The sequence below is a fragment of the Nelusetta ayraudi genome, unplaced genomic scaffold (assembly GCF_046127955.1).
Source record: "Nelusetta ayraudi isolate G7.1 ecotype Tasmania unplaced genomic scaffold, CSIRO-AGI_Nayr_v1 ptg000004l, whole genome shotgun sequence".
Taxonomy (NCBI): domain Eukaryota; kingdom Metazoa; phylum Chordata; class Actinopteri; order Tetraodontiformes; family Monacanthidae; genus Nelusetta; species Nelusetta ayraudi.
The window spans coordinates 12,729,401-12,747,500 of record NW_027466054.1 but is presented as its reverse complement, the minus strand read 5'-3'; the positions used below and the strand labels follow the sequence as shown (position 1 = coordinate 12,747,500).

At 44.3% G+C, this 18,100-nt stretch overlaps 1 protein-coding gene across 1 annotated transcript in view; it reads left to right on the top strand.

Annotated features, from left to right (window-relative positions):
- Window positions 1-18,100, top strand: part of rims1b (regulating synaptic membrane exocytosis 1b) — a 56,886-nt gene that overhangs the window by 3,240 nt on the left and 35,546 nt on the right. Inside the window, exon 2 of the mRNA XM_076035511.1 lies at window positions 14,003-14,216. Within this exon, the coding sequence (XP_075891626.1) occupies window positions 14,003-14,216 (214 nt within the window). The remainder of the gene's footprint in view (window positions 1-14,002; window positions 14,217-18,100) is intronic.

Genomic DNA, 18,100 nt, shown 5'->3' with positions numbered 1-18,100 from the left:
TTTTTATTAACTGAGTGAGGTTCATTGTGTCTTCATAAGGTATGAATTATTATTAGCATTTTTCTTTTATAACAGACACATAATGTATCTTTACGTGTTTTGCGGTAGCTTCCGTCTTCTTCAGAAGATCACTTGGTGATAAATACGCGTCACACATCACCACCCAGGTGAACCTTCTTAGGAAGACAGAAGCTACCGTCGAAACATGTAAAGGTAAATAGTCAAATGTCTGTTATAGAAGAAAATATTATTCTCATTCTTATTCTTATCCCATTTTACATTCAAAAAGAAAGTTCTGTCCGATTACATTTAAGACCTTTCTCGTGGTCGGCAGCAGCCAGTCTGTGGTGTGAGAACTGGGCAGCTGGTCCTGATAAGACTTCACTGATATTGACGTTATCGTCATAAAAATTTTGACCCTCGGTATGAGAGAGTTCCGCTGCGCTGCTAAGACAGAACACCTGCTTCCTTTGCTAATCCTCAGACCCGGCAAGGTTGTGAGAAGTCAGCACCTGAGCTTTTCCTCCGGGGGATTCCTGGCGCTAACGAACATTTTGTCCGCCTCTAATACAGAAGCAGACTTCAGAGTTTCCCTTCATTGACTTGCTAAACCTCCATAGATTCGTTAATCCAGAGGATGCCTGTGGAGGAGGCTGTCATGTTGCGGGGGAAACGGAGGAAATGCTGAACGCGGCAGTGGCCAACCTCTCCGATGATGTGGCATGGAAAAATCCTCCCCATTGTGCAGCAGCATTTTTATTTTTTATTTTGGCAAATTTACAATCACCAATTAATGCTTTTAAAGTTTTCCAAAACAGGAAGATAGAAAGAAATAATTTGTCGCTGCTGCACTCGGCAGGTGGGGTTCTGATATTCCGGCCTGGACGCTAAACTCGGTTGTCAGATCATTGGCTCAGATCTGAACTGTGGTGTAGTGGTGCAGCCCTAGGACATCTTAGGGCATCACAGACCTGCCCCACATGTTGAAGCTTTTTGTATATCACAATATATCCTACGTAAGTTGAGTTTTGCTTGTGATATGATGAGGTGGATGTATGCATCCATGACAAAGTGAATATTGTCAATGTAATCACAAATCAAATCGCAATCACAATTTCAGTCAGAACAAGACTGCCATTTTAGTCCTCTGTAAACCAGAATGCTTCTGATAAGTGTTGATGCTGGTGTGTGAAGTGTCTTTAATGTATTTCTAGGTTCTTAGTCACCCGGGTCATCATTGTCTTTCTCCTCAGGTTTTTAGATTGAAGAATCGAAGAAGCCTTTTGAATGATCGGTTATATGAGCTTCAAGAATGACGGCCGGTCACTTACAACTCCACCCTTTAAAGACATAAAGTGCCATAAAGTTAGGAGAGTAAGGCAAGAGGGTGCTGGGCAGGCAACCAAAAGTTCTATAGTCCTACATCAGCACATGCGCACTGTGCCACAGGCAGGGCTGCCGTTCAACAGCCAATTGTACAGATGACTGGAAAAAAAACACAATTTATTTTTGTTGACCAAATGTGGGTGAACACTACTGTAGTTCGAGTCCCCCACTTGCATCCTCATTTTTTTTTTTTTTTGCTGCAAGTTGGGGACGGGGGGCGGAGTCCGTTGCATGACACCAGATGGACAGAAGAAGAGGAAGAAGGACCAGAAGAAGAAGAAAAAAAATAAGGACCTGAGGCACAGAAGGAGGGAGGGGAAGGAGGATTTAGAGGTTTTAAGGATTAGAGCAGCAGAAAGAGAGAGAGAGGGAGTGAGAGAGAGAGAGAGACAGAGAGAGAGCGAGAGAGAGAAAAGTGGGAGACCGTAAGAATGGAAAAGGCTTCTGTAAGAGGTCCCGAGCGCACTTAAACACATACACACACACACACACTCACACACACACACACACACACACACACACACACACACACACACACACACACACACACACACACGCGCACGCACACAGACACACACTGCTAATCTCTTTAGCAGGGCTCCCCGTGGCTGCAGGCTAGCGGGTGCATCTACAGGGCAGTGAAGTCCCCTTCCTGGTGCGCCGTCTGATATGGTTGCTAGCGTCCAACCAGAGGTCAAACCGTAGCTGCCTGACCAAGGTCAAGAGGATGCTTTGATTTTAGGAACAGCCTCGTAGTTGAACGTAAAGAAAGTAGTTACTGGAAGATTCCACTTTTTGTTGGACAGCAACTTTTCTTTTTTTTTTTTTGCATAGCCAAAGAATCAAATTTCCACATTTTATGTGAAGAATGTTTCCTGATATGCTCTCCCAAAGAACCGTGATTTTCTGCCTGACAACCCCTTCATTTCTATCCAGCTAATTTGAAGTCATAGAGCAACTAGCTTTGGTTGGCCAGTGTTGCGTTTGGAATTAAACAAGGTTTTCACGAGGACAAAATGGGAACATTTTCTATATATTTTCATTTAGCCAAATACGGAATTGAGTATAAGTTCATTGCCCATTTTACTTTTTTCAAATACTGGAGGTACGACTTAAAGGTCCCATATTATACAAAATGTATTTAAATCACATTATAACATAGTATATATAATATAGCATATAGTATTTCAGCTTCTTTTTGCATGCTTAGTTTCAAAATACAGGGTCATAGCTTACACTTTCTTTGAACACTTTTTTGTCCCTAGACAAAAAATATCCCCACTAAACCCAATTTGTTATGTTTCAACTGAGATAAAGAGAAACATTTTTCTCAAGCAGACTTTGAGTTTCAAGGTTTCTGTGAGAAAAATGCTAATGCTGAATTATGGATCAGGTCTGAAAATAGCGCACACTTGGAAGCAGTTCCTGAAATATTTAAATATTCAGCTCACTGGCGACTGCTGATGTTCTCCTTTTTTTCGTCTTCTTCTTGTTAACCTCTTTCTGTTTTGGCTCACTGTTGAATTCTGCCTAATTACAGTAGTGAACTGTTTGCCTTTGTCCAATTGTGTGCATGTATTTCACCATATGACGGCTTTTGATCGACATGAGACAGCAGGCATCGTGTTTTCTGTTACTGTGGTGAAGTAAGACCTCTGGGCCTGTGGATGGAAACCTGCAGACAGCTCGTGTTTGTCAGTTTGTGAGTTCACATTTGCCCTTGCTTTGCAGAGTTGCCTAATTTCCTTAAGACAGGTGGAAAAACCGCACAATCATCGACACTGTGGTGTTTGTGAGAGTGTATTCAGAGTGCTAGATTGTGTCTTCTCACTCTCACTCTTTGTTCTTAATTAAAATGCCTGAAGGCAGTCAGGTGTGTCAGTAACACCTGGAGGAATGGATGGAACTCTGCTTCCTGGTTGTGGGGAAGCGCAACAGCATGTGTGTGCGTGCGTAGAATTGTGTGTTGATATCCTTGATTTTTCCGGCTCACGTGATGCCACATCACACTCTTTTTCTGTACGCATCTGTCACCCATGCAGTAATCTGTACCACCCACCAACTAACCAATGGATTGACTGACAGAACAGAGTTGCCAAACACGCAGCAAATTTGCAGACTCTGGCCCTTTGTTAGTCCAACAGTATTTATGACGAATATAACCTTACCGAAAAAAAACCTTTACGTACATTGACAACACATAGGCCACATACAAGGGACATGATTGCAGTTATGCTGCTGGTTCACCGTTTGCCAACTTGGTTGATTGGTAATATTACAAATATTGGACCAATTAAAATAATATTTTACACAGTTGCTCCATCCGAAAGTCCTCTGCATGTTTTTTTTTTCTTTGAATAGTCAATTTATTCAAATTGTTCTCTATTCTACCTTTAAGAAGAAGTTTATATTCAGCATGTGCATTCAGCCATTTAACATTTAAAACTTGAACACAGGCTATATTCTCACAAATATCAATATTTGTGCTTGCAGCGGTAACAGTTTGATCCTTTTAAGTCCAGAAAAGTCTGTGTTAAGCAGCTGATGACTGAAACCAAGACTAATTCCTCAGTCTGGCTGAAAGGACACTGAGGCCTCTGAGCGTTATCCGACATCCTCTGACGTTTGGGAAACAGCCTTGTGATTGTGTGTTGAAACAGCTGGGCACATTTGAGATCTGGTTAATCATTAGTTACAGTAGGCGCTGGGTACAAAATGTGACAGCAGGGATGCTGGGATGTGGCCCCATCCACTCGCAAAAGGTTGTCAAGACATGTCGGCTGGCAGTGTGTGGGCTGGGTGAGACTCTGAGTGAGTGTGAGAGAGAGTGAGAGACCTGAGTGAGCCTCTTTAGTGCTCCCAGACCTCCCCGGCGTTAAAGTTTAATGAGAATGCATTCTACTCGGGCTGACCAGGCGCTCTACATTCACCCGCTCCTTTGCCTCCCATCTCTGTATTTGTGGTCAGAGGAAGTGATGGTATTATATCATGAGCGTCCACTCACAACACTGTGTGGGACTCCAAATTGTACTGTCAAGTAACTGCATCCACCTCTCAGAGTGTGCCGGCGCAGCAAAGGACAAATTATCAGCAAGCGCGCCTGTTAGCATGGCTAGCGTGTTCCGAACCACGTAGTTCCTCAATGCCAGGCACGAAATGCTGTCTTTTCAGTGGCCTGGTCATCTTTACTGTATGTTTGCGTCATGTTGTGCCGTCAGGCAGCGGAAATATCAGCTAAGCTAGCACGCTAATCTTTTCCCAATTATTGCAGATTGCAAATGATAGCCAGCTTCTTGCTCGGGAGGCAAAGACTGTATATTCAGGCGCTTAATGCATGAACAGGCACAACCTAAATTTGAAGCGCTCCATTCACATTTGCTATAGGTAGTATTAAAACCCTGGTTCCATCATACTGTAAGTTCTAAGACTTCAGAAATTCAGGAGGTAGAGTCAGTGCCAAGTCAGTAATGTGGTATTCGCTGACAGTATGAAGTGTTCATCAGTCAACATCTATTTTGAGTACACGCCCATTTACAGTGTGAACACACCTTCTGCACTCAAATGATTAGGTGTTTACAACCAAATGCATCAAGCATAAAGTTCAAGGAACTGGGCCTCTACGCAATACGGTTGTTTGTCATTGTTTTTTTGTTGAGCTGGTAACAAAAGTAAACACAATGATCCAAGAGATCACATTTTAATGACAAAGTATCTTAGTTATGGCTGATGATTAAGTCTAGTTTTCGGTGACTAAATAAAAACAGGTGATCACGCTCAAGAATTCTGAAGGGTTATTGTGTCTACTCCTCCAACATATGGAGCAAGCAGCTAACCAACGCTGATTCTTCACACAGTCCAAGGGCACAATCAATTTCGGACAAACCCTGGTGCCAATTCATGAACGTGTGGAGGTTTGAGCGGGTGACAGAAAATCAAGAGAAGAAGCCGGGGAGGAAGAGGAGTGGGCTGCCTGCCGAGGCGGCTGCGGTAGACTGAAGGGATTAGCGGGTATCCATATAATTACTCCACATCTACTCCAGCGGCCTTGAGTCGGGGCTTAAACCCTGTTGGCCGGCCGGCCGGTCGGTCGGGTGAGGTCAGAGGCTTCCAACACAACGTGTTTGCCCCTCGGAAATTGAGCGAGAAAAAAAGCAGCAGGGTGAAAGCGAAAAGCGTATCGACGTCGGGGAGAAAAGTTTTGACAGAGTAGAGGGAGCACAGAACAGCTGGGAAAATAAACAGAGGGGAAAGAAGAAATGAACGTACGAGTGTTGAGACGCTTGGAGTCAGGAGACCGAGCCAGAAAAGCACTCTGCTTCGTAACGCTCTCAGAGTATCGACAGCAGCACTGAGGCGCTGCTGATGGCAGGGGGCCTCCGAGGCGGCCGCCATTCAAAGCACCGAAGGAGGATTAAAGGGAAAAGTTTCCTAAAAACTCAGTCAAAGTGATGACGAATGGACCGACTGGTGAAAAAGTACAGTAAGATGGAGGTCCCTTCTTTACACCAAGCCAGTGACTGTCTTGAAACTCAAAGTGTTTCTTTTAAACCCGTTTTCCGAATGATTTAAAAAGCTTAGGAAACACCTTCCTAAATCTCAACCAAGCTCTCAGAAAAATGCTCAGACGTGAACAAGATATAGGGGGCGATACTCAACATTTCCCCCCTCAGCCTCTTTTAGCAGTTTCAATCAGAAGACGGGGAAATTACTCAACTTTTGCAAATTAAGTATGTTACCAGAATTATTCTCTTTACACAACAGTTACTTCTTTGCAATCATTTTGATTGGACAATAGGCAGTCCAGAGCAGAAGTGGGATGTTTCACTTAAAGCATCACTGCACATTGTGTTTCAGAATCTCGACCACGGCACCTCAGCGACGATTTTCACTATGACGGCGCCTCCCCTCGCGTGATATTGCCTTGTGATTTGTCATTGGACGGTCTCAGAATGTGTCATTCGCTCTCCTGCATGCTGTGTCTTCATACTGTCACGACTCGGCTCTTAAAAAGCCATGACAAAAGGGAACACGCGGTTGGTCAATGCAAAATAATATTGATTTATTCAAATAAATCACAAAAACTAAATGGGATGTGTATTATGGGTTTGTCAGTGTGTCTGCTGTTGTTTGCAAATGTTAGTGTGATGCATGCAAGTGTTGAAGAGTGCGAAAAGAAAGTAGATAGGCCTAAGCCCCAAAATAAAAGATGAACAGAACGTATGGAGGAGCAGATCTGTCGGATGCTGTGCTGGAGAGAGGGCGGCTGAGTGATGACTGCCGGCTTTATAGGTCTTGGAGAGACTGGCCAGGTGCTCCCCAATCACAGTAAACCCCGCCCACTGCGATACCTGCTGGGACTCGGCAATGGGTGGCCGTCACAATCCAACTTTTTTTTTGATGGCACAGGAGGGAAAGTGGTTTTGTGTTTTCACTGATTGTCTTTAAAGACGTCCGTCCGTGAATTCATGCGAGTGCGTCGGCGTTGGTGTGTCTCTCACTGAGCCTGACAGCTGGGAATCAAAACCCCTACCCACCACCACCACCACCACCATCGAGCTGGTGGAAGGATTGACCAGATTGTTTGAAGGGTGGCGGATCTGCGGATCGCACACACAGCGGCCATCTGGGCGCTTTATTTCCGCTAAGACGCTGGTGTCTGTGAGCAGCCTTTTGACAGCGGAGCGGACTCCGGTGTTTAAGAGTCATCATGGGCAATATCGTGGCGGGCAAACAGGAAAACAAAGAAGATGTTTGCGTTTGGTTAATCAGCCATCTGTTGCCCCTCCCGCCACCCCCCTTTGTCTGTCTTATCACTTTGAAACACAGCAGCAGGACTAGGAGGAGACTTTCTTTCTAAATTCTTTTTACATTTCTTTTCACTTCTTAACTTCCAGTCAGTGACTAATGCTCTCGCTCTTACCACCTGATTAGAAGATCCATCTATTTTTTGCCTCCCTCTCCCTCGTTATTTCTCCCTTTCCTCTTTCCATCATCCTGACTCACCCCATCCTCTTTCCATCATCGCCTTCTCTCCTCAAGTGGTATTTATAGAGCGGCTCCGGATGCATCGACTTCTCCCCTCCACTGGTCCCATGCAGGTTTTTCCGCCTAGGCTCTCTTTATGTACCTCGTCTTCTACCCGCCCTCCTCCTCCTCCTCCTCCTCCGTCTCCCTCTCTTCCCCGCAGACGTCCCACCGTCTATCCGTCTCTCTTTTTTTCAGGAGGCCGTGCGCGCGCACCTCTCACCTGCTTCCTGTCGTCCTGCTTCCCTTTCACCCCCGCCGTGTCTCTTTCCCCGCCTGTGCCTGCTCTGTTTTGATCGCTCCGCTTCCACCCCGGACTCCTGCTCTCTGTGACTCCTCGCGGCAGCCATCAACATGTCACTGTCGCTTGTTTTGCCATGAATTTCTGATGACCCGCTCTTGTTTGTCTCATGAAAAGTCATGAAAAGAGAGAGAGTGGGGGAGATGCCAGTTTTGTGGGACTGAAGGCAGTTTTATTCATTGACTGCTTGTTAAAAACTGAGACAGGATTTATGCGGTCATGGAACTTTGAATCTTGGAGAAACTGGGAGTGTTTCCTAATCTCTTTTGCAAGACTTAAAGAATTAATGATATGATTGAACATTTCAATGTGAAATCAGTGCAGGCAGGCGATGTGGGTTTTTATATAGTCCACTAAATTTGACATAAACAACATATATTTGTATTAAGAATAAAATTATAAGAATATTTTTGATCCTCCCTATAGTTCTGTCATGAAATACCTTAAAGATAGTATTGAACTGAAGATTAGTACATCCAAAATTCAAAGTTCTGGTGACAATTTCTAACCCATGTAACCACTGTTGTGGAAAAGAGCAAAGCTACCGATGCAGACATACTGATTAAATAAGTAATTTAATGAACATGAAATAAAGGATCGGATATCCGAGGCACAAACACAGTACAACCAACAGAACAGATGCAACAGGTGCAACGGCTCGAATGAATGCGAGTGCAAGTGCAAGTGCAAAGAGGAAAGGAAGAAGAAGGTCTTTTATACAGTGGACCGGGAGGGGAAGAGATAAGGAAAGGAAGAAGAGGAAAAACAAAGCATAGAAAATCAGCACAAGCTGACACATTTACAGCCTCCTCTGGTGAACCACGAGGAGAATGTCTCGAGAAGGTTATACTATGAAATGAACAGGTTACATGCGCTACTAGTGATCATATGACACAGAATAAAACAGAATAAAGAATAACCCAAGAATACATATTTCCCATTACACCACTCAGTAGTTTAACGGATGAAGCATTCAAAGGAAATAACATTCATGTAAAATAATAATAATGATAATAATAATAATAATAATAATAATAATAATAATAATAATAATAATAATAATAATAATAATAATAATACAGAAGGTCAACATATTCATTTATATCTTTACTGCTGGTGTGCTGTCATCAAAATGTTGGCAAGTTCCAACCAACATTGCAAAAACAACAACAACTCCTCTCTAGACAAGGAACCGTTTTACGCACACAAAATCTGCTTGTCACAGCAATCACTCCTCCACTCAGTTTTTTTTTAAATAATTTATTTATATATTTTCACTAATTTACATGTGACAAGAAGAACATTCAAGAACAAAGAAGCCTCCCGCCCAGCACTCTTAGAAGACGAGGGAAGGAGAAAAAGAAAGCATACAAAAAACATCTCGACTAAAAGAGTGGACCTTCAGTAGCGTGATGTAGCATTCGCCAGTATATAGTCCGCATACACATTAGTGCACATTCCAATGACGCAAACATTGATGTGAGTGTGCTACCACATCTGCACTTTAGAATCGGGGGATTTTAGACAAATAAGATCAGAAATGTTGCCACATCTTATCAAAGATTGCTGAGCTGAGAACTTTACATTGAAATCTTCTAAAATTATTCTTACTGCTTATCACTGTAGCATTAAAACATAGGCATATTCAGCTGCATCTCTGTGTCTCTCTTTGAGGTGGCCCCTATACAAGGCTCTCTGCAAACGCAGGCAGCTGTGTCACGTTCTCTCTGATTTGGTGTGCACTCACGTGGACGCGTCTCCTCGCCACAGTGGACGTTTTGACTGAGAACGGTATTAAGAATTAAACTGTCACATGTTCCGGATGACAGTGCAGATGCTGCGAGGATTCATATCGGATGTTTTGTATTGGATTTTTTTTTTACTTTTAAGTCAGTGGCTACTATTGGTGTCAATACAGCGGAATTCTGTGAAACTCCAACACCAACATGCAGGTGTGTCGCCAAGTGGTGACTTTTTTTGAATTTTGGATTCACTGTCGATTTAAACCATCAGCTATTGAGATAAATGGCTGTTTTGCAACACACCACTATGCAGTTGTGTGTTTGCAGTGTCAATAGTCATAACATTTTAATATTGCATAATGTAAAGGCTTTTTTTTCAAACTGAACCTCGACACAGGTCACCACACTGGAGCTAGAATTATGCTTTGCGATGCATGCTGCTAAAGTATATCTTGCTGTTATCTTGCAACTCACTCGATTGTCCATCATCAGTTCCTGTTGTCACGCGCTCCGCCTCCTCCATCTTCATCTTCTTTTGATTTTCTTCTTGTCACCCCGTCCTGTCCTCTTAGAAGGAGTCTTCTGCAAGGCGTCACCGGGAATCAGCTGATGAGACAGAAATAGTACTGGCCAGTGCACAAACACGAGCGCACACAGTGTTCCCTGCCACCCTCCCCATCCTCAGGCAGTGTATTCATAGCGGTGCTAATTAACAACTCCACACCAGCGACTGGTGGAGAGACTAGGGAGGATAGAGCGAAGGATGAGAGTCTTTGGACACGCTGAGCTGAATGCGTGACGCTTTAGGCAAAGGCAAACCCATGTATGTGCATATTTGTGGCTGTTTCTTTTTTTGGTCTGTGTCATTGTTTGCGTTTGCCCGCGTTTGTTTTGCTGAGCGCGGGCATGTGCACACTTGTTTTGACAAGGGGGAAAGTAGAACTAAGCCACATCTGTTGACCCAAAGAGAAGAGACAACCGCAGTTCACCGGTTCACACCCCGTGAAAGAACCTCCTGGTTACAGACTGATGGTGTCAGACAGCAACATGTTACAGTAGTCATTCAGCGGCCTTTCTGGCTGCAGCTGCAGTGTTGGAGTTCTTGTTTTTAGGTGATGTTCAGCATGAGAATGCCGAGGACTGCTTTGAGCTCAGTTGGAAAAAAAAAAAATCAAGAAATGGTGTTTTGATCAGTGACAGTTGATAATCACGTCTTCCATTAAAATGAACAACTTTTGCAATTGATTAAGTCGACCTAAATTGCAAAAACAAAAGAATGACCAGTTTGTTTCATACACTATGTATAGAATACCAAACGCAAAGTGCAAATGTGGATATGGTTGTTCCGCTATTGTGTTCAGTATAGCAAAAATATTGTTGCTGTTATAAAAAATGTCATATATTTGGAGTCATATGGTCACATATCATGTAAGTCATTGAAAAATCCAGTGGAAGTATACAGACACAGTATTGAAGTATAAATATGTAAGTACATGAGTGTAGTTAAGTGTATGACGTAAAATCACATAAGACATCGTACGAGAGGCAACATTTCCTGACTAAAACAAATGTAGTAGCTGCGACAAATCCCGTCCCTCGACACGCTGCTCAGCACCGGAGACCTCTGGTGGCTGAGCCCTGGGGAGGCAGCAGGCTCAGGCCTGCAATCCATGTAGACACAGTCGAGTGAGCACACAGAGCTCGTCCTTTCCCGGGAGGACGTCTGGACCTGCGGCTCGTTCACAGACTGATAGCATCTTTTCGTCTTTTATGGCCGGATCGCTCTGCTGAGTCAGGGTGGTGGTTAATATAGTGGCGTGATGATGCAGATGACTGGCTGCAGCTCTGAAGGAAGAAGAGCCAGAGGGAAATGAAGAAGGCTTGGTCCGCTTGGTCTGAATACTTCACTGCGGTCCCAAAAAGAGAAAAATATCCAGTGAGGAAGTAAAAACCTTGCTGATGTCAGAAGATAAGGGACAGGCTGGTCGGGGACCTTTGAAAGGCAACAGTAAGTCAGATATCTACTGGCTATGGCTAAGATCTGCAGAATTGCATCAACAGAACGCTCAAAGCCTCCAAACTGGTGAGGTGGATCTAATAAAGTGGCCACCGGGTGCAGTTTTTCTCTGACTTTCCTCTGTGCTTTCCTTTAAAAGCTAACTGTCGAGGCTTTTTTGGGACAGGTTTGCGCGCCCCACCAAAAAATAAAATAAGATAAAATAATAAAGTTTCAGATGAAACATTCTCCTCCAAGAACAGGAAGAGCTGGTGCGCTCAGGACACCCACCGCCACCCACCCTCCGCCTCTGACAGCTGTTCCCATGGCGCCTTGGCTCGGCTCGGGCCGAGGCCAGGATGGATGGCTTCTCGGAGGTCAGGAGGTCGCGCCCGTGGCGTCACTGCAGTGACTTGTGTCATGTTGTTTTTCCATTTCGAGTTGCTTACGGATCAGATTTCTTGACAACTCCAATTAATAATCCATTGATCGCTGTTGGTTTTTTTTGTTTTCTTTTTTTTTTTTTAATCTTTTGACTTTCCCTGGTGCCTCTTTTGAAAACAGCTTGACAGTGTTTTTATGAGCCTCCTCGTGGTGCAAGTGTCAAAACTGGAATGATAAAAAAAAGAGGAAACCTAAACTAGTTTTACCTTCAAATGAAAGCAGAGGAAAATCACAGAAACCTGCACTCAGCGGCCACTTTATTAGGTCCAACTTGCCAATTTGGAGGCTTGGTGTGTTCAGAGATGCTATTCTGCAGATAGCCAGTGGTTATCTCACCTACTGGTACAGTGGTGCAAGTGCCAAAACTGGAATGAAAAGAAAAAAAAATAGAGCTTAATACAGAAACAGAACAGTAAAGCGAAGATCTTTGTTTCGTTTCTCAAAGGGTTTCTTTGTTAAACGGTGCAGGTGCTTTGATGTGAGAAGTCTCCTTCAGGCGTTAGAAAGCTGCAGCGCTGCAGGTTAAACACAATATACACAAATATATGAGCAAAATGCATGTAAGAATTCCAAACAGTAGCCTCGGGGTGCTGGTCTCTCTCCTTACCGTTACAGCGCTTTGAAGTTTTATCCTACGTGCTACGTCACAAGTATGCCTCCTCCCCCATTCAGTATCAGCTGACTGACTGGTCCCCTCCCAGCTCCTGTCCTGTATGGACGCAGTCTGCAGCCTCCGGTCAGGGATGCTCGGCCGGCGTCGTCGCTTCCCCTCGTCCTCCTGCTCTTGGAGAAACTTTCTGCGCTGAAACTCGTGGGAGAATTTTTCTCAGGGAGACTGCACACTTTTGTGTCGCTTACGTAACAGCTGGTGTTTAGACAGCCTGTCTGTTGTTTTCCTCGGCCCAACAAAGACAGACCTTTTCCGTCTTACTCGGTGGCGCGCGGCGGCGGAGACGCGGTGTCGCTCGCGTACTCCGAGAGGAAAGGGTCACGGCGGAGAGATGGAATCTGTTTGATTTTTTTTCCCCCTGCTGCAGAAAGCTGCCGACAGCGGAGCAGCTGTTATGCTTCTTGCTCGGCAGCCAAACGCGACAGATTGGAGGATATGTCTGCTTTCCACAGACCCAGGTGATCTGTTCTGAGCGTCGAAGGCGAGGATGAGCGCTGACAAAAAATTGAGTCTTAAAAAGTCTTTAAAAGTTTCTACATTTGCTTCAAGTTTTTAGTTTTTTTTTTCATAACTGATGACGAAATGAAATTTTAAAGGACCCATATTATACACATTGATCAGATCTTTATTTTTCATTCCTCGACTCCGGGGGAGCAGCCTCACACTCTATGGTTCTAGAAATCAGTGTGTTTAACCCTGAGTTTACGGCATTTTATTTGCTTCCTGCAGAAACTGATGCTTGGTTCTTCGACCTTTTGCATGTTTGGAGGGGGACAATCCTGGTAGAGGTGTCAGAGAGACATCAGAACCTGTTGTGGCTGATTTTCCAAACTGCAGACTTCAATCATTTGCTGAAACACATATAGTTGTATTTCACTCAATATGGGACCTTTATTCGGTTTGAACAAATCTTACTAACATTCAGACTCACTGTCTGAAAAGTAAAATACGACAACCAAAACAGAAAACAAAAACACAACTTGAACTAAGTGGAACCATCTCCTTCGTCTTGCTCTCGGTGAGGTAAAGTTCCTCCGGCTCGGTGTCCTGTGTGAGAGCAGCGCTATGCTAATGCAGTGCTCCTTTGACAGTTCTGTTGAGAAAACATTGTGGGTGTATTTTTCACATGGTCTGATTTGCAATTCACACTCAGGTTATTTCCATCTCAGGCGTCCCAGGGAAGCGGGGAGGAAGAAGGCCGAGCGAGCAAAACTCAGCCTCCTTAAATTGCGTCTTTAATTTCTTTTTTCGAAAGGCCTCATTTCAAAGCTGGGCCCTAATTTTTGCTCGGGCTCGATCACAAACATGCACATACGTAACATCGGGATTGTTTGTGTTTATGCATCCGGAAGGAGGAAAATCACAGAGTTATCAAGATTGTTATAAAACTAATGACGCAGTGCTGACGGGATTTTTTTCTCCAACCCACTTTGTCACAGGACGCTGCACCAGCAGTTTGAGAGCTACAAACAGGAGGTGCGTCGCATCGGGGCGGAGACGCGGCGCCAGCAGACCCAGCAGAAGGACGACGCGCCCACCTGCGGCATCTGCCGCAAGACCAAGTTTGCCGACGGCTGCGGCCACCTCTGCTCCTACTGCCAGACCAAATTCTGCGCCCGCTGCGGAGGCCGGGTCTCCCTGCGCTCCAACAATGTGAGAAAACCTCAACCCTCTCCTCGTCTACCCCTCACCTCATTGCTTTCGCTGATGCTCAGTCGGTCCTGCTGCTTCTGTGTCGTCACCGTCTCTTTTCCTCTCCGTCCTGGCCACACTTTGGTGAGGCCAAAGTGTATTGGATGGATTATTCTGCGCTGGTCATTTAAAGCAACACCATGGAGTTTTTCTATGTGAATAATGTAGTTTCAAAATATTTTATTCTCTGATGGATTGACTTGTAACAGGGGGACAGTGGCACTCTTGTCACTCACACAGCTCCCCCTGGTGGCTTTGTATGGGAGCTTGTAACGTTGGTTGCCTGCCCAGCAGCCTCTTTTGTGAGAGAAGACAACAGACCCTGATTTGTAAACTTTTGTGCTACACCAAGGTATGCTCTAGATAGGATGCATAGGTATATAATCTCATACAAGGCCAGCTGGGGGCGCTGTGCCAATGATGAGTGTGCCATTTTCCCTGTTACAAGCCACTTAATCAGTCCAATAAATTTGAAACTATCACTCAAAGGTAGGAGAAGTGTGCAGCGTCTCTTGTATGTCAGCATTGTTTCAACAGCAATAAGACAAAAGCACCTCAGCCCTCTGGAATGCAAAAACACACCAGCTGCAGTGTCTGTGTTGTCCTGTGTCTCTTGTGACGGCCGCCAAACATGTTCAAAAGCAACATCACAAGATTTAGGACCAACATTAGGCAGAGACAGAGAAGGACTTTTGAGTTCAGTGAATTCTTCTTGCTTTGTTTCTCACTGTTATACTCATTAAGATTTTATCCGTTGCTCAGGCTGTTTTTATTATTACAATAATTGAATTGCTGTTAGAATAGATTCAAAATCCACCGCAGGTTTAAATTAGTTAAAACATTTAAATAACAAAATGAACATTATTTAATAGTAAAAATTAGCTACAAATGAAAATCCTTGTGACTGCTTCTTATTGTTTGTGTTCCCATATTTAAAAATGCTCTGCGGCATTACTGTACAATGAAATCACTGTGCCATGTATTACTGCCCACAGTATGTAAACAGACAGGCAGTGGCATCATTTAAGCCTACACAGTGAGGGATGTTTGCAGTTCTTCGTCCAATTAAGATTCATTTCTTACTACTGATTACATCAAACAAAGAGCTGCGGTCAAAGTGACCTAGTTGATTGGATGGAATTTTCTTTTTTATGCTTTGAAGTAAAGCCAACAAGCTAAAACTGATCACAGTGAAAATTCTAGCTTGTTTATCTCTCTGTTGAGTTTGTTGGCGTACTAGTACGTGCTGCTGCTTAACGCTAAATTCCTCAGTTCCACGTTGGAGCAATGAGCCATGAACCTGCAAAAACAAACATGTTGGGCCTATTTTAAGGTTGCTTCCTTTTCCATTTAACAAACCAAAGAATGAAGGTCTCCTCCTGGGTTTCTTACCTGATTATGGGCCCCACCACCCTTGGCCTGCTGGTTTCCAATCTGTTCAGGATCCGCAGAGCCCAGCTGGTCCTCCGCTCACACTGTTATCACACGTATGTAGAAGTCAATCGCAGAGAACTGGGGATAAAAATAGAATCCCCGTGTTTTTGAAGCCATCGCGCAGCAAGCAGTGAGATGGCATTCTATTAGTGGAGGAAATAAAGTCAAAGAGTAGCAATGCAATTTAGAGACAAAAAACAAAATATTCAATTGGATTCAAGGCCCAAATGCTAATCAGAAGCTTTTACCACAGCTTCTGTTTTTGGCTTTAGGTCAGCCAACACGTATTCTGAGTCTCAAAAGATGTAAACTAGCAGCCCTCTGTTCCCCTGACATTTCTTCTCACTGAGCGCTAGTTACCCCAGATTTGGCCTCAGGCCTCAGGTTAAGTTTTATTTCATTCGTTGGTTTTGATACTGGAGTTTGTCTTTGTTATTGAGTTTAGAACCTTTAAGTAAAATAGAATTGAAAAATATCTTTTCTTATAAGCCAAAGGGAAGAATTGAAAGGTACCTTATGCTACTTGGCAGAGAATTTCACAGAAACACAATAAAATCCTCCAGTGATGATTCAAGTATATATATTTAGTTACTTTTGATACAATATTGATTCAGAATATTACAGTTACAGTTGCAAAAAACAAAATACAAGATCTGAACATTCCAACGGAACAAAAGAATACTTCCATTGACTTGTGTACGCTTGTGCAATTCCTCTGTGTGTGTATGTGTGTATGTATTTTTGTAGTCTCCCAGATAAAATTCATAGGTTAATGAGTTCCTGGTCAGTAGTTTCTGTTACAGCTGACAGAGCTGAAATATTAGTCTGAAGTAACAATGAACATTGTTTTACTGGTAGTGGGCAGATATTTAGTCCAACAAAATTCTAAGCAGTTCTGCTCACAGGTGTACCAAAATGATGTCTGTGTAATCTGAAGATTGAAGAGAGAAATTCAATAAAAGGTCATCGCAGGATGCACCCTTGTTAAAGCCTAAAGAGATTTTAAAAATTTGACATAAAGTTCCAGTTTTGGAACATGAGGCCATAAAGGCCTCTCTGGTTCGAGACAGCACAGGTGAGGTGTGAACCTGAAGAAGGAATCTCGTTGTGTACGGCAACTGATTTCAACCAAAGCTTAAAACGTATCAATCTGAGATCCAAGTGAAGGTATTCAGATGTTTTTCCATTCACTGGCATCTGATTTCAAAACCTAAACCGCCAGACAGATGTTGGCCAAAGAAGTGCAGGCAAAGAAGAATCCGCTCCGTGTTGCGTTTGATGCCCCAGCTTCCTCTGTGTGCTGTGAAGTCAAACCCGTCGTTGTCACTGGGGTCACGCCATGCCGGCTCATGCATGTCGCTGCAGCCCAGCCTGTCAGACGTCGCATTCAAACGTGGCAACATCTCCACCTGCTTCGACTCTCATCCCATCTCACTGAATATGAAGTTTTGTGTCACAATTCTGCAAAATGTTATTAACAAATGTGTGCACCACGTCCTCCTCTCCCTCTCCTCTGTTTCCTTTGTTTTTGCCCCTCCCCACCCCCCACACACACATGTCGTCTCTTTAAAACATTCTCCCACCTCCCCTTCTTCTTTTCACCCCTCACTTTTTCTCTGCTCTCACTGCGACCTGGAACTGCATGCCGCACGCAGGAGGACAAAGTGGTTAGCATCTCTTCTTTTTTGTGTTCTCTCTTTGCTGTGAGTGTGATGATGAAAACCAACAAGAAGAACAACAATCAATGACCAAACCAAACCTGAAAACAAACAAACAAAAAAACACTGGCTGGCTTCAAATCTGCAGCTGCTAAATTTACGGCCGGATCCATATTTATACATAGTACAAGCACATTGCAGGATGCGTATTTACAAGCGTGGGGACAAACTGCAATCTTTTCAGAGGGCCGAGCGAGCGGATTGGAACTCAGCCGGTGTGATCCACTTATGGTTCAGCATCTCCCGGGGGTTCCCTGCTAGATTCCTGTAGTTTTTGTTCACTTTAATCCCCCCCACTCCTTCCCCCTGCCCCCTGATCGATTTACTGTACTTCCTGGGGGGGCGGAGCATCCTGCCAGATACTGTTTCCTGCAGAAGATGTGGGACCCCTGACTAACTAACTCTGTGTCCACTGTCTGTCTCCTGCTCCCGCTAAAGTGTCTCATAGTGAAGGACAGGGTAAGGCCTCGCTGGGTGGTGGCTTTTATTTTCGCTGCATGGGTCACTATTATTGCCCCGCCTCCTCCCCCTGACCCCTCCCCACCCTCACCCCCCGCCCTCCTCCCCTTGGCCACGTGCGGGTCTGTGCTCATTCACAGTGCCGGTCATCATGGGGAATTTCCGGGAGCCTCTCAGTTGCTCGTCGGCCGAGCTCGAAACCCTCGGGGCGGCCACGGTCGGTCAGTATCTGGG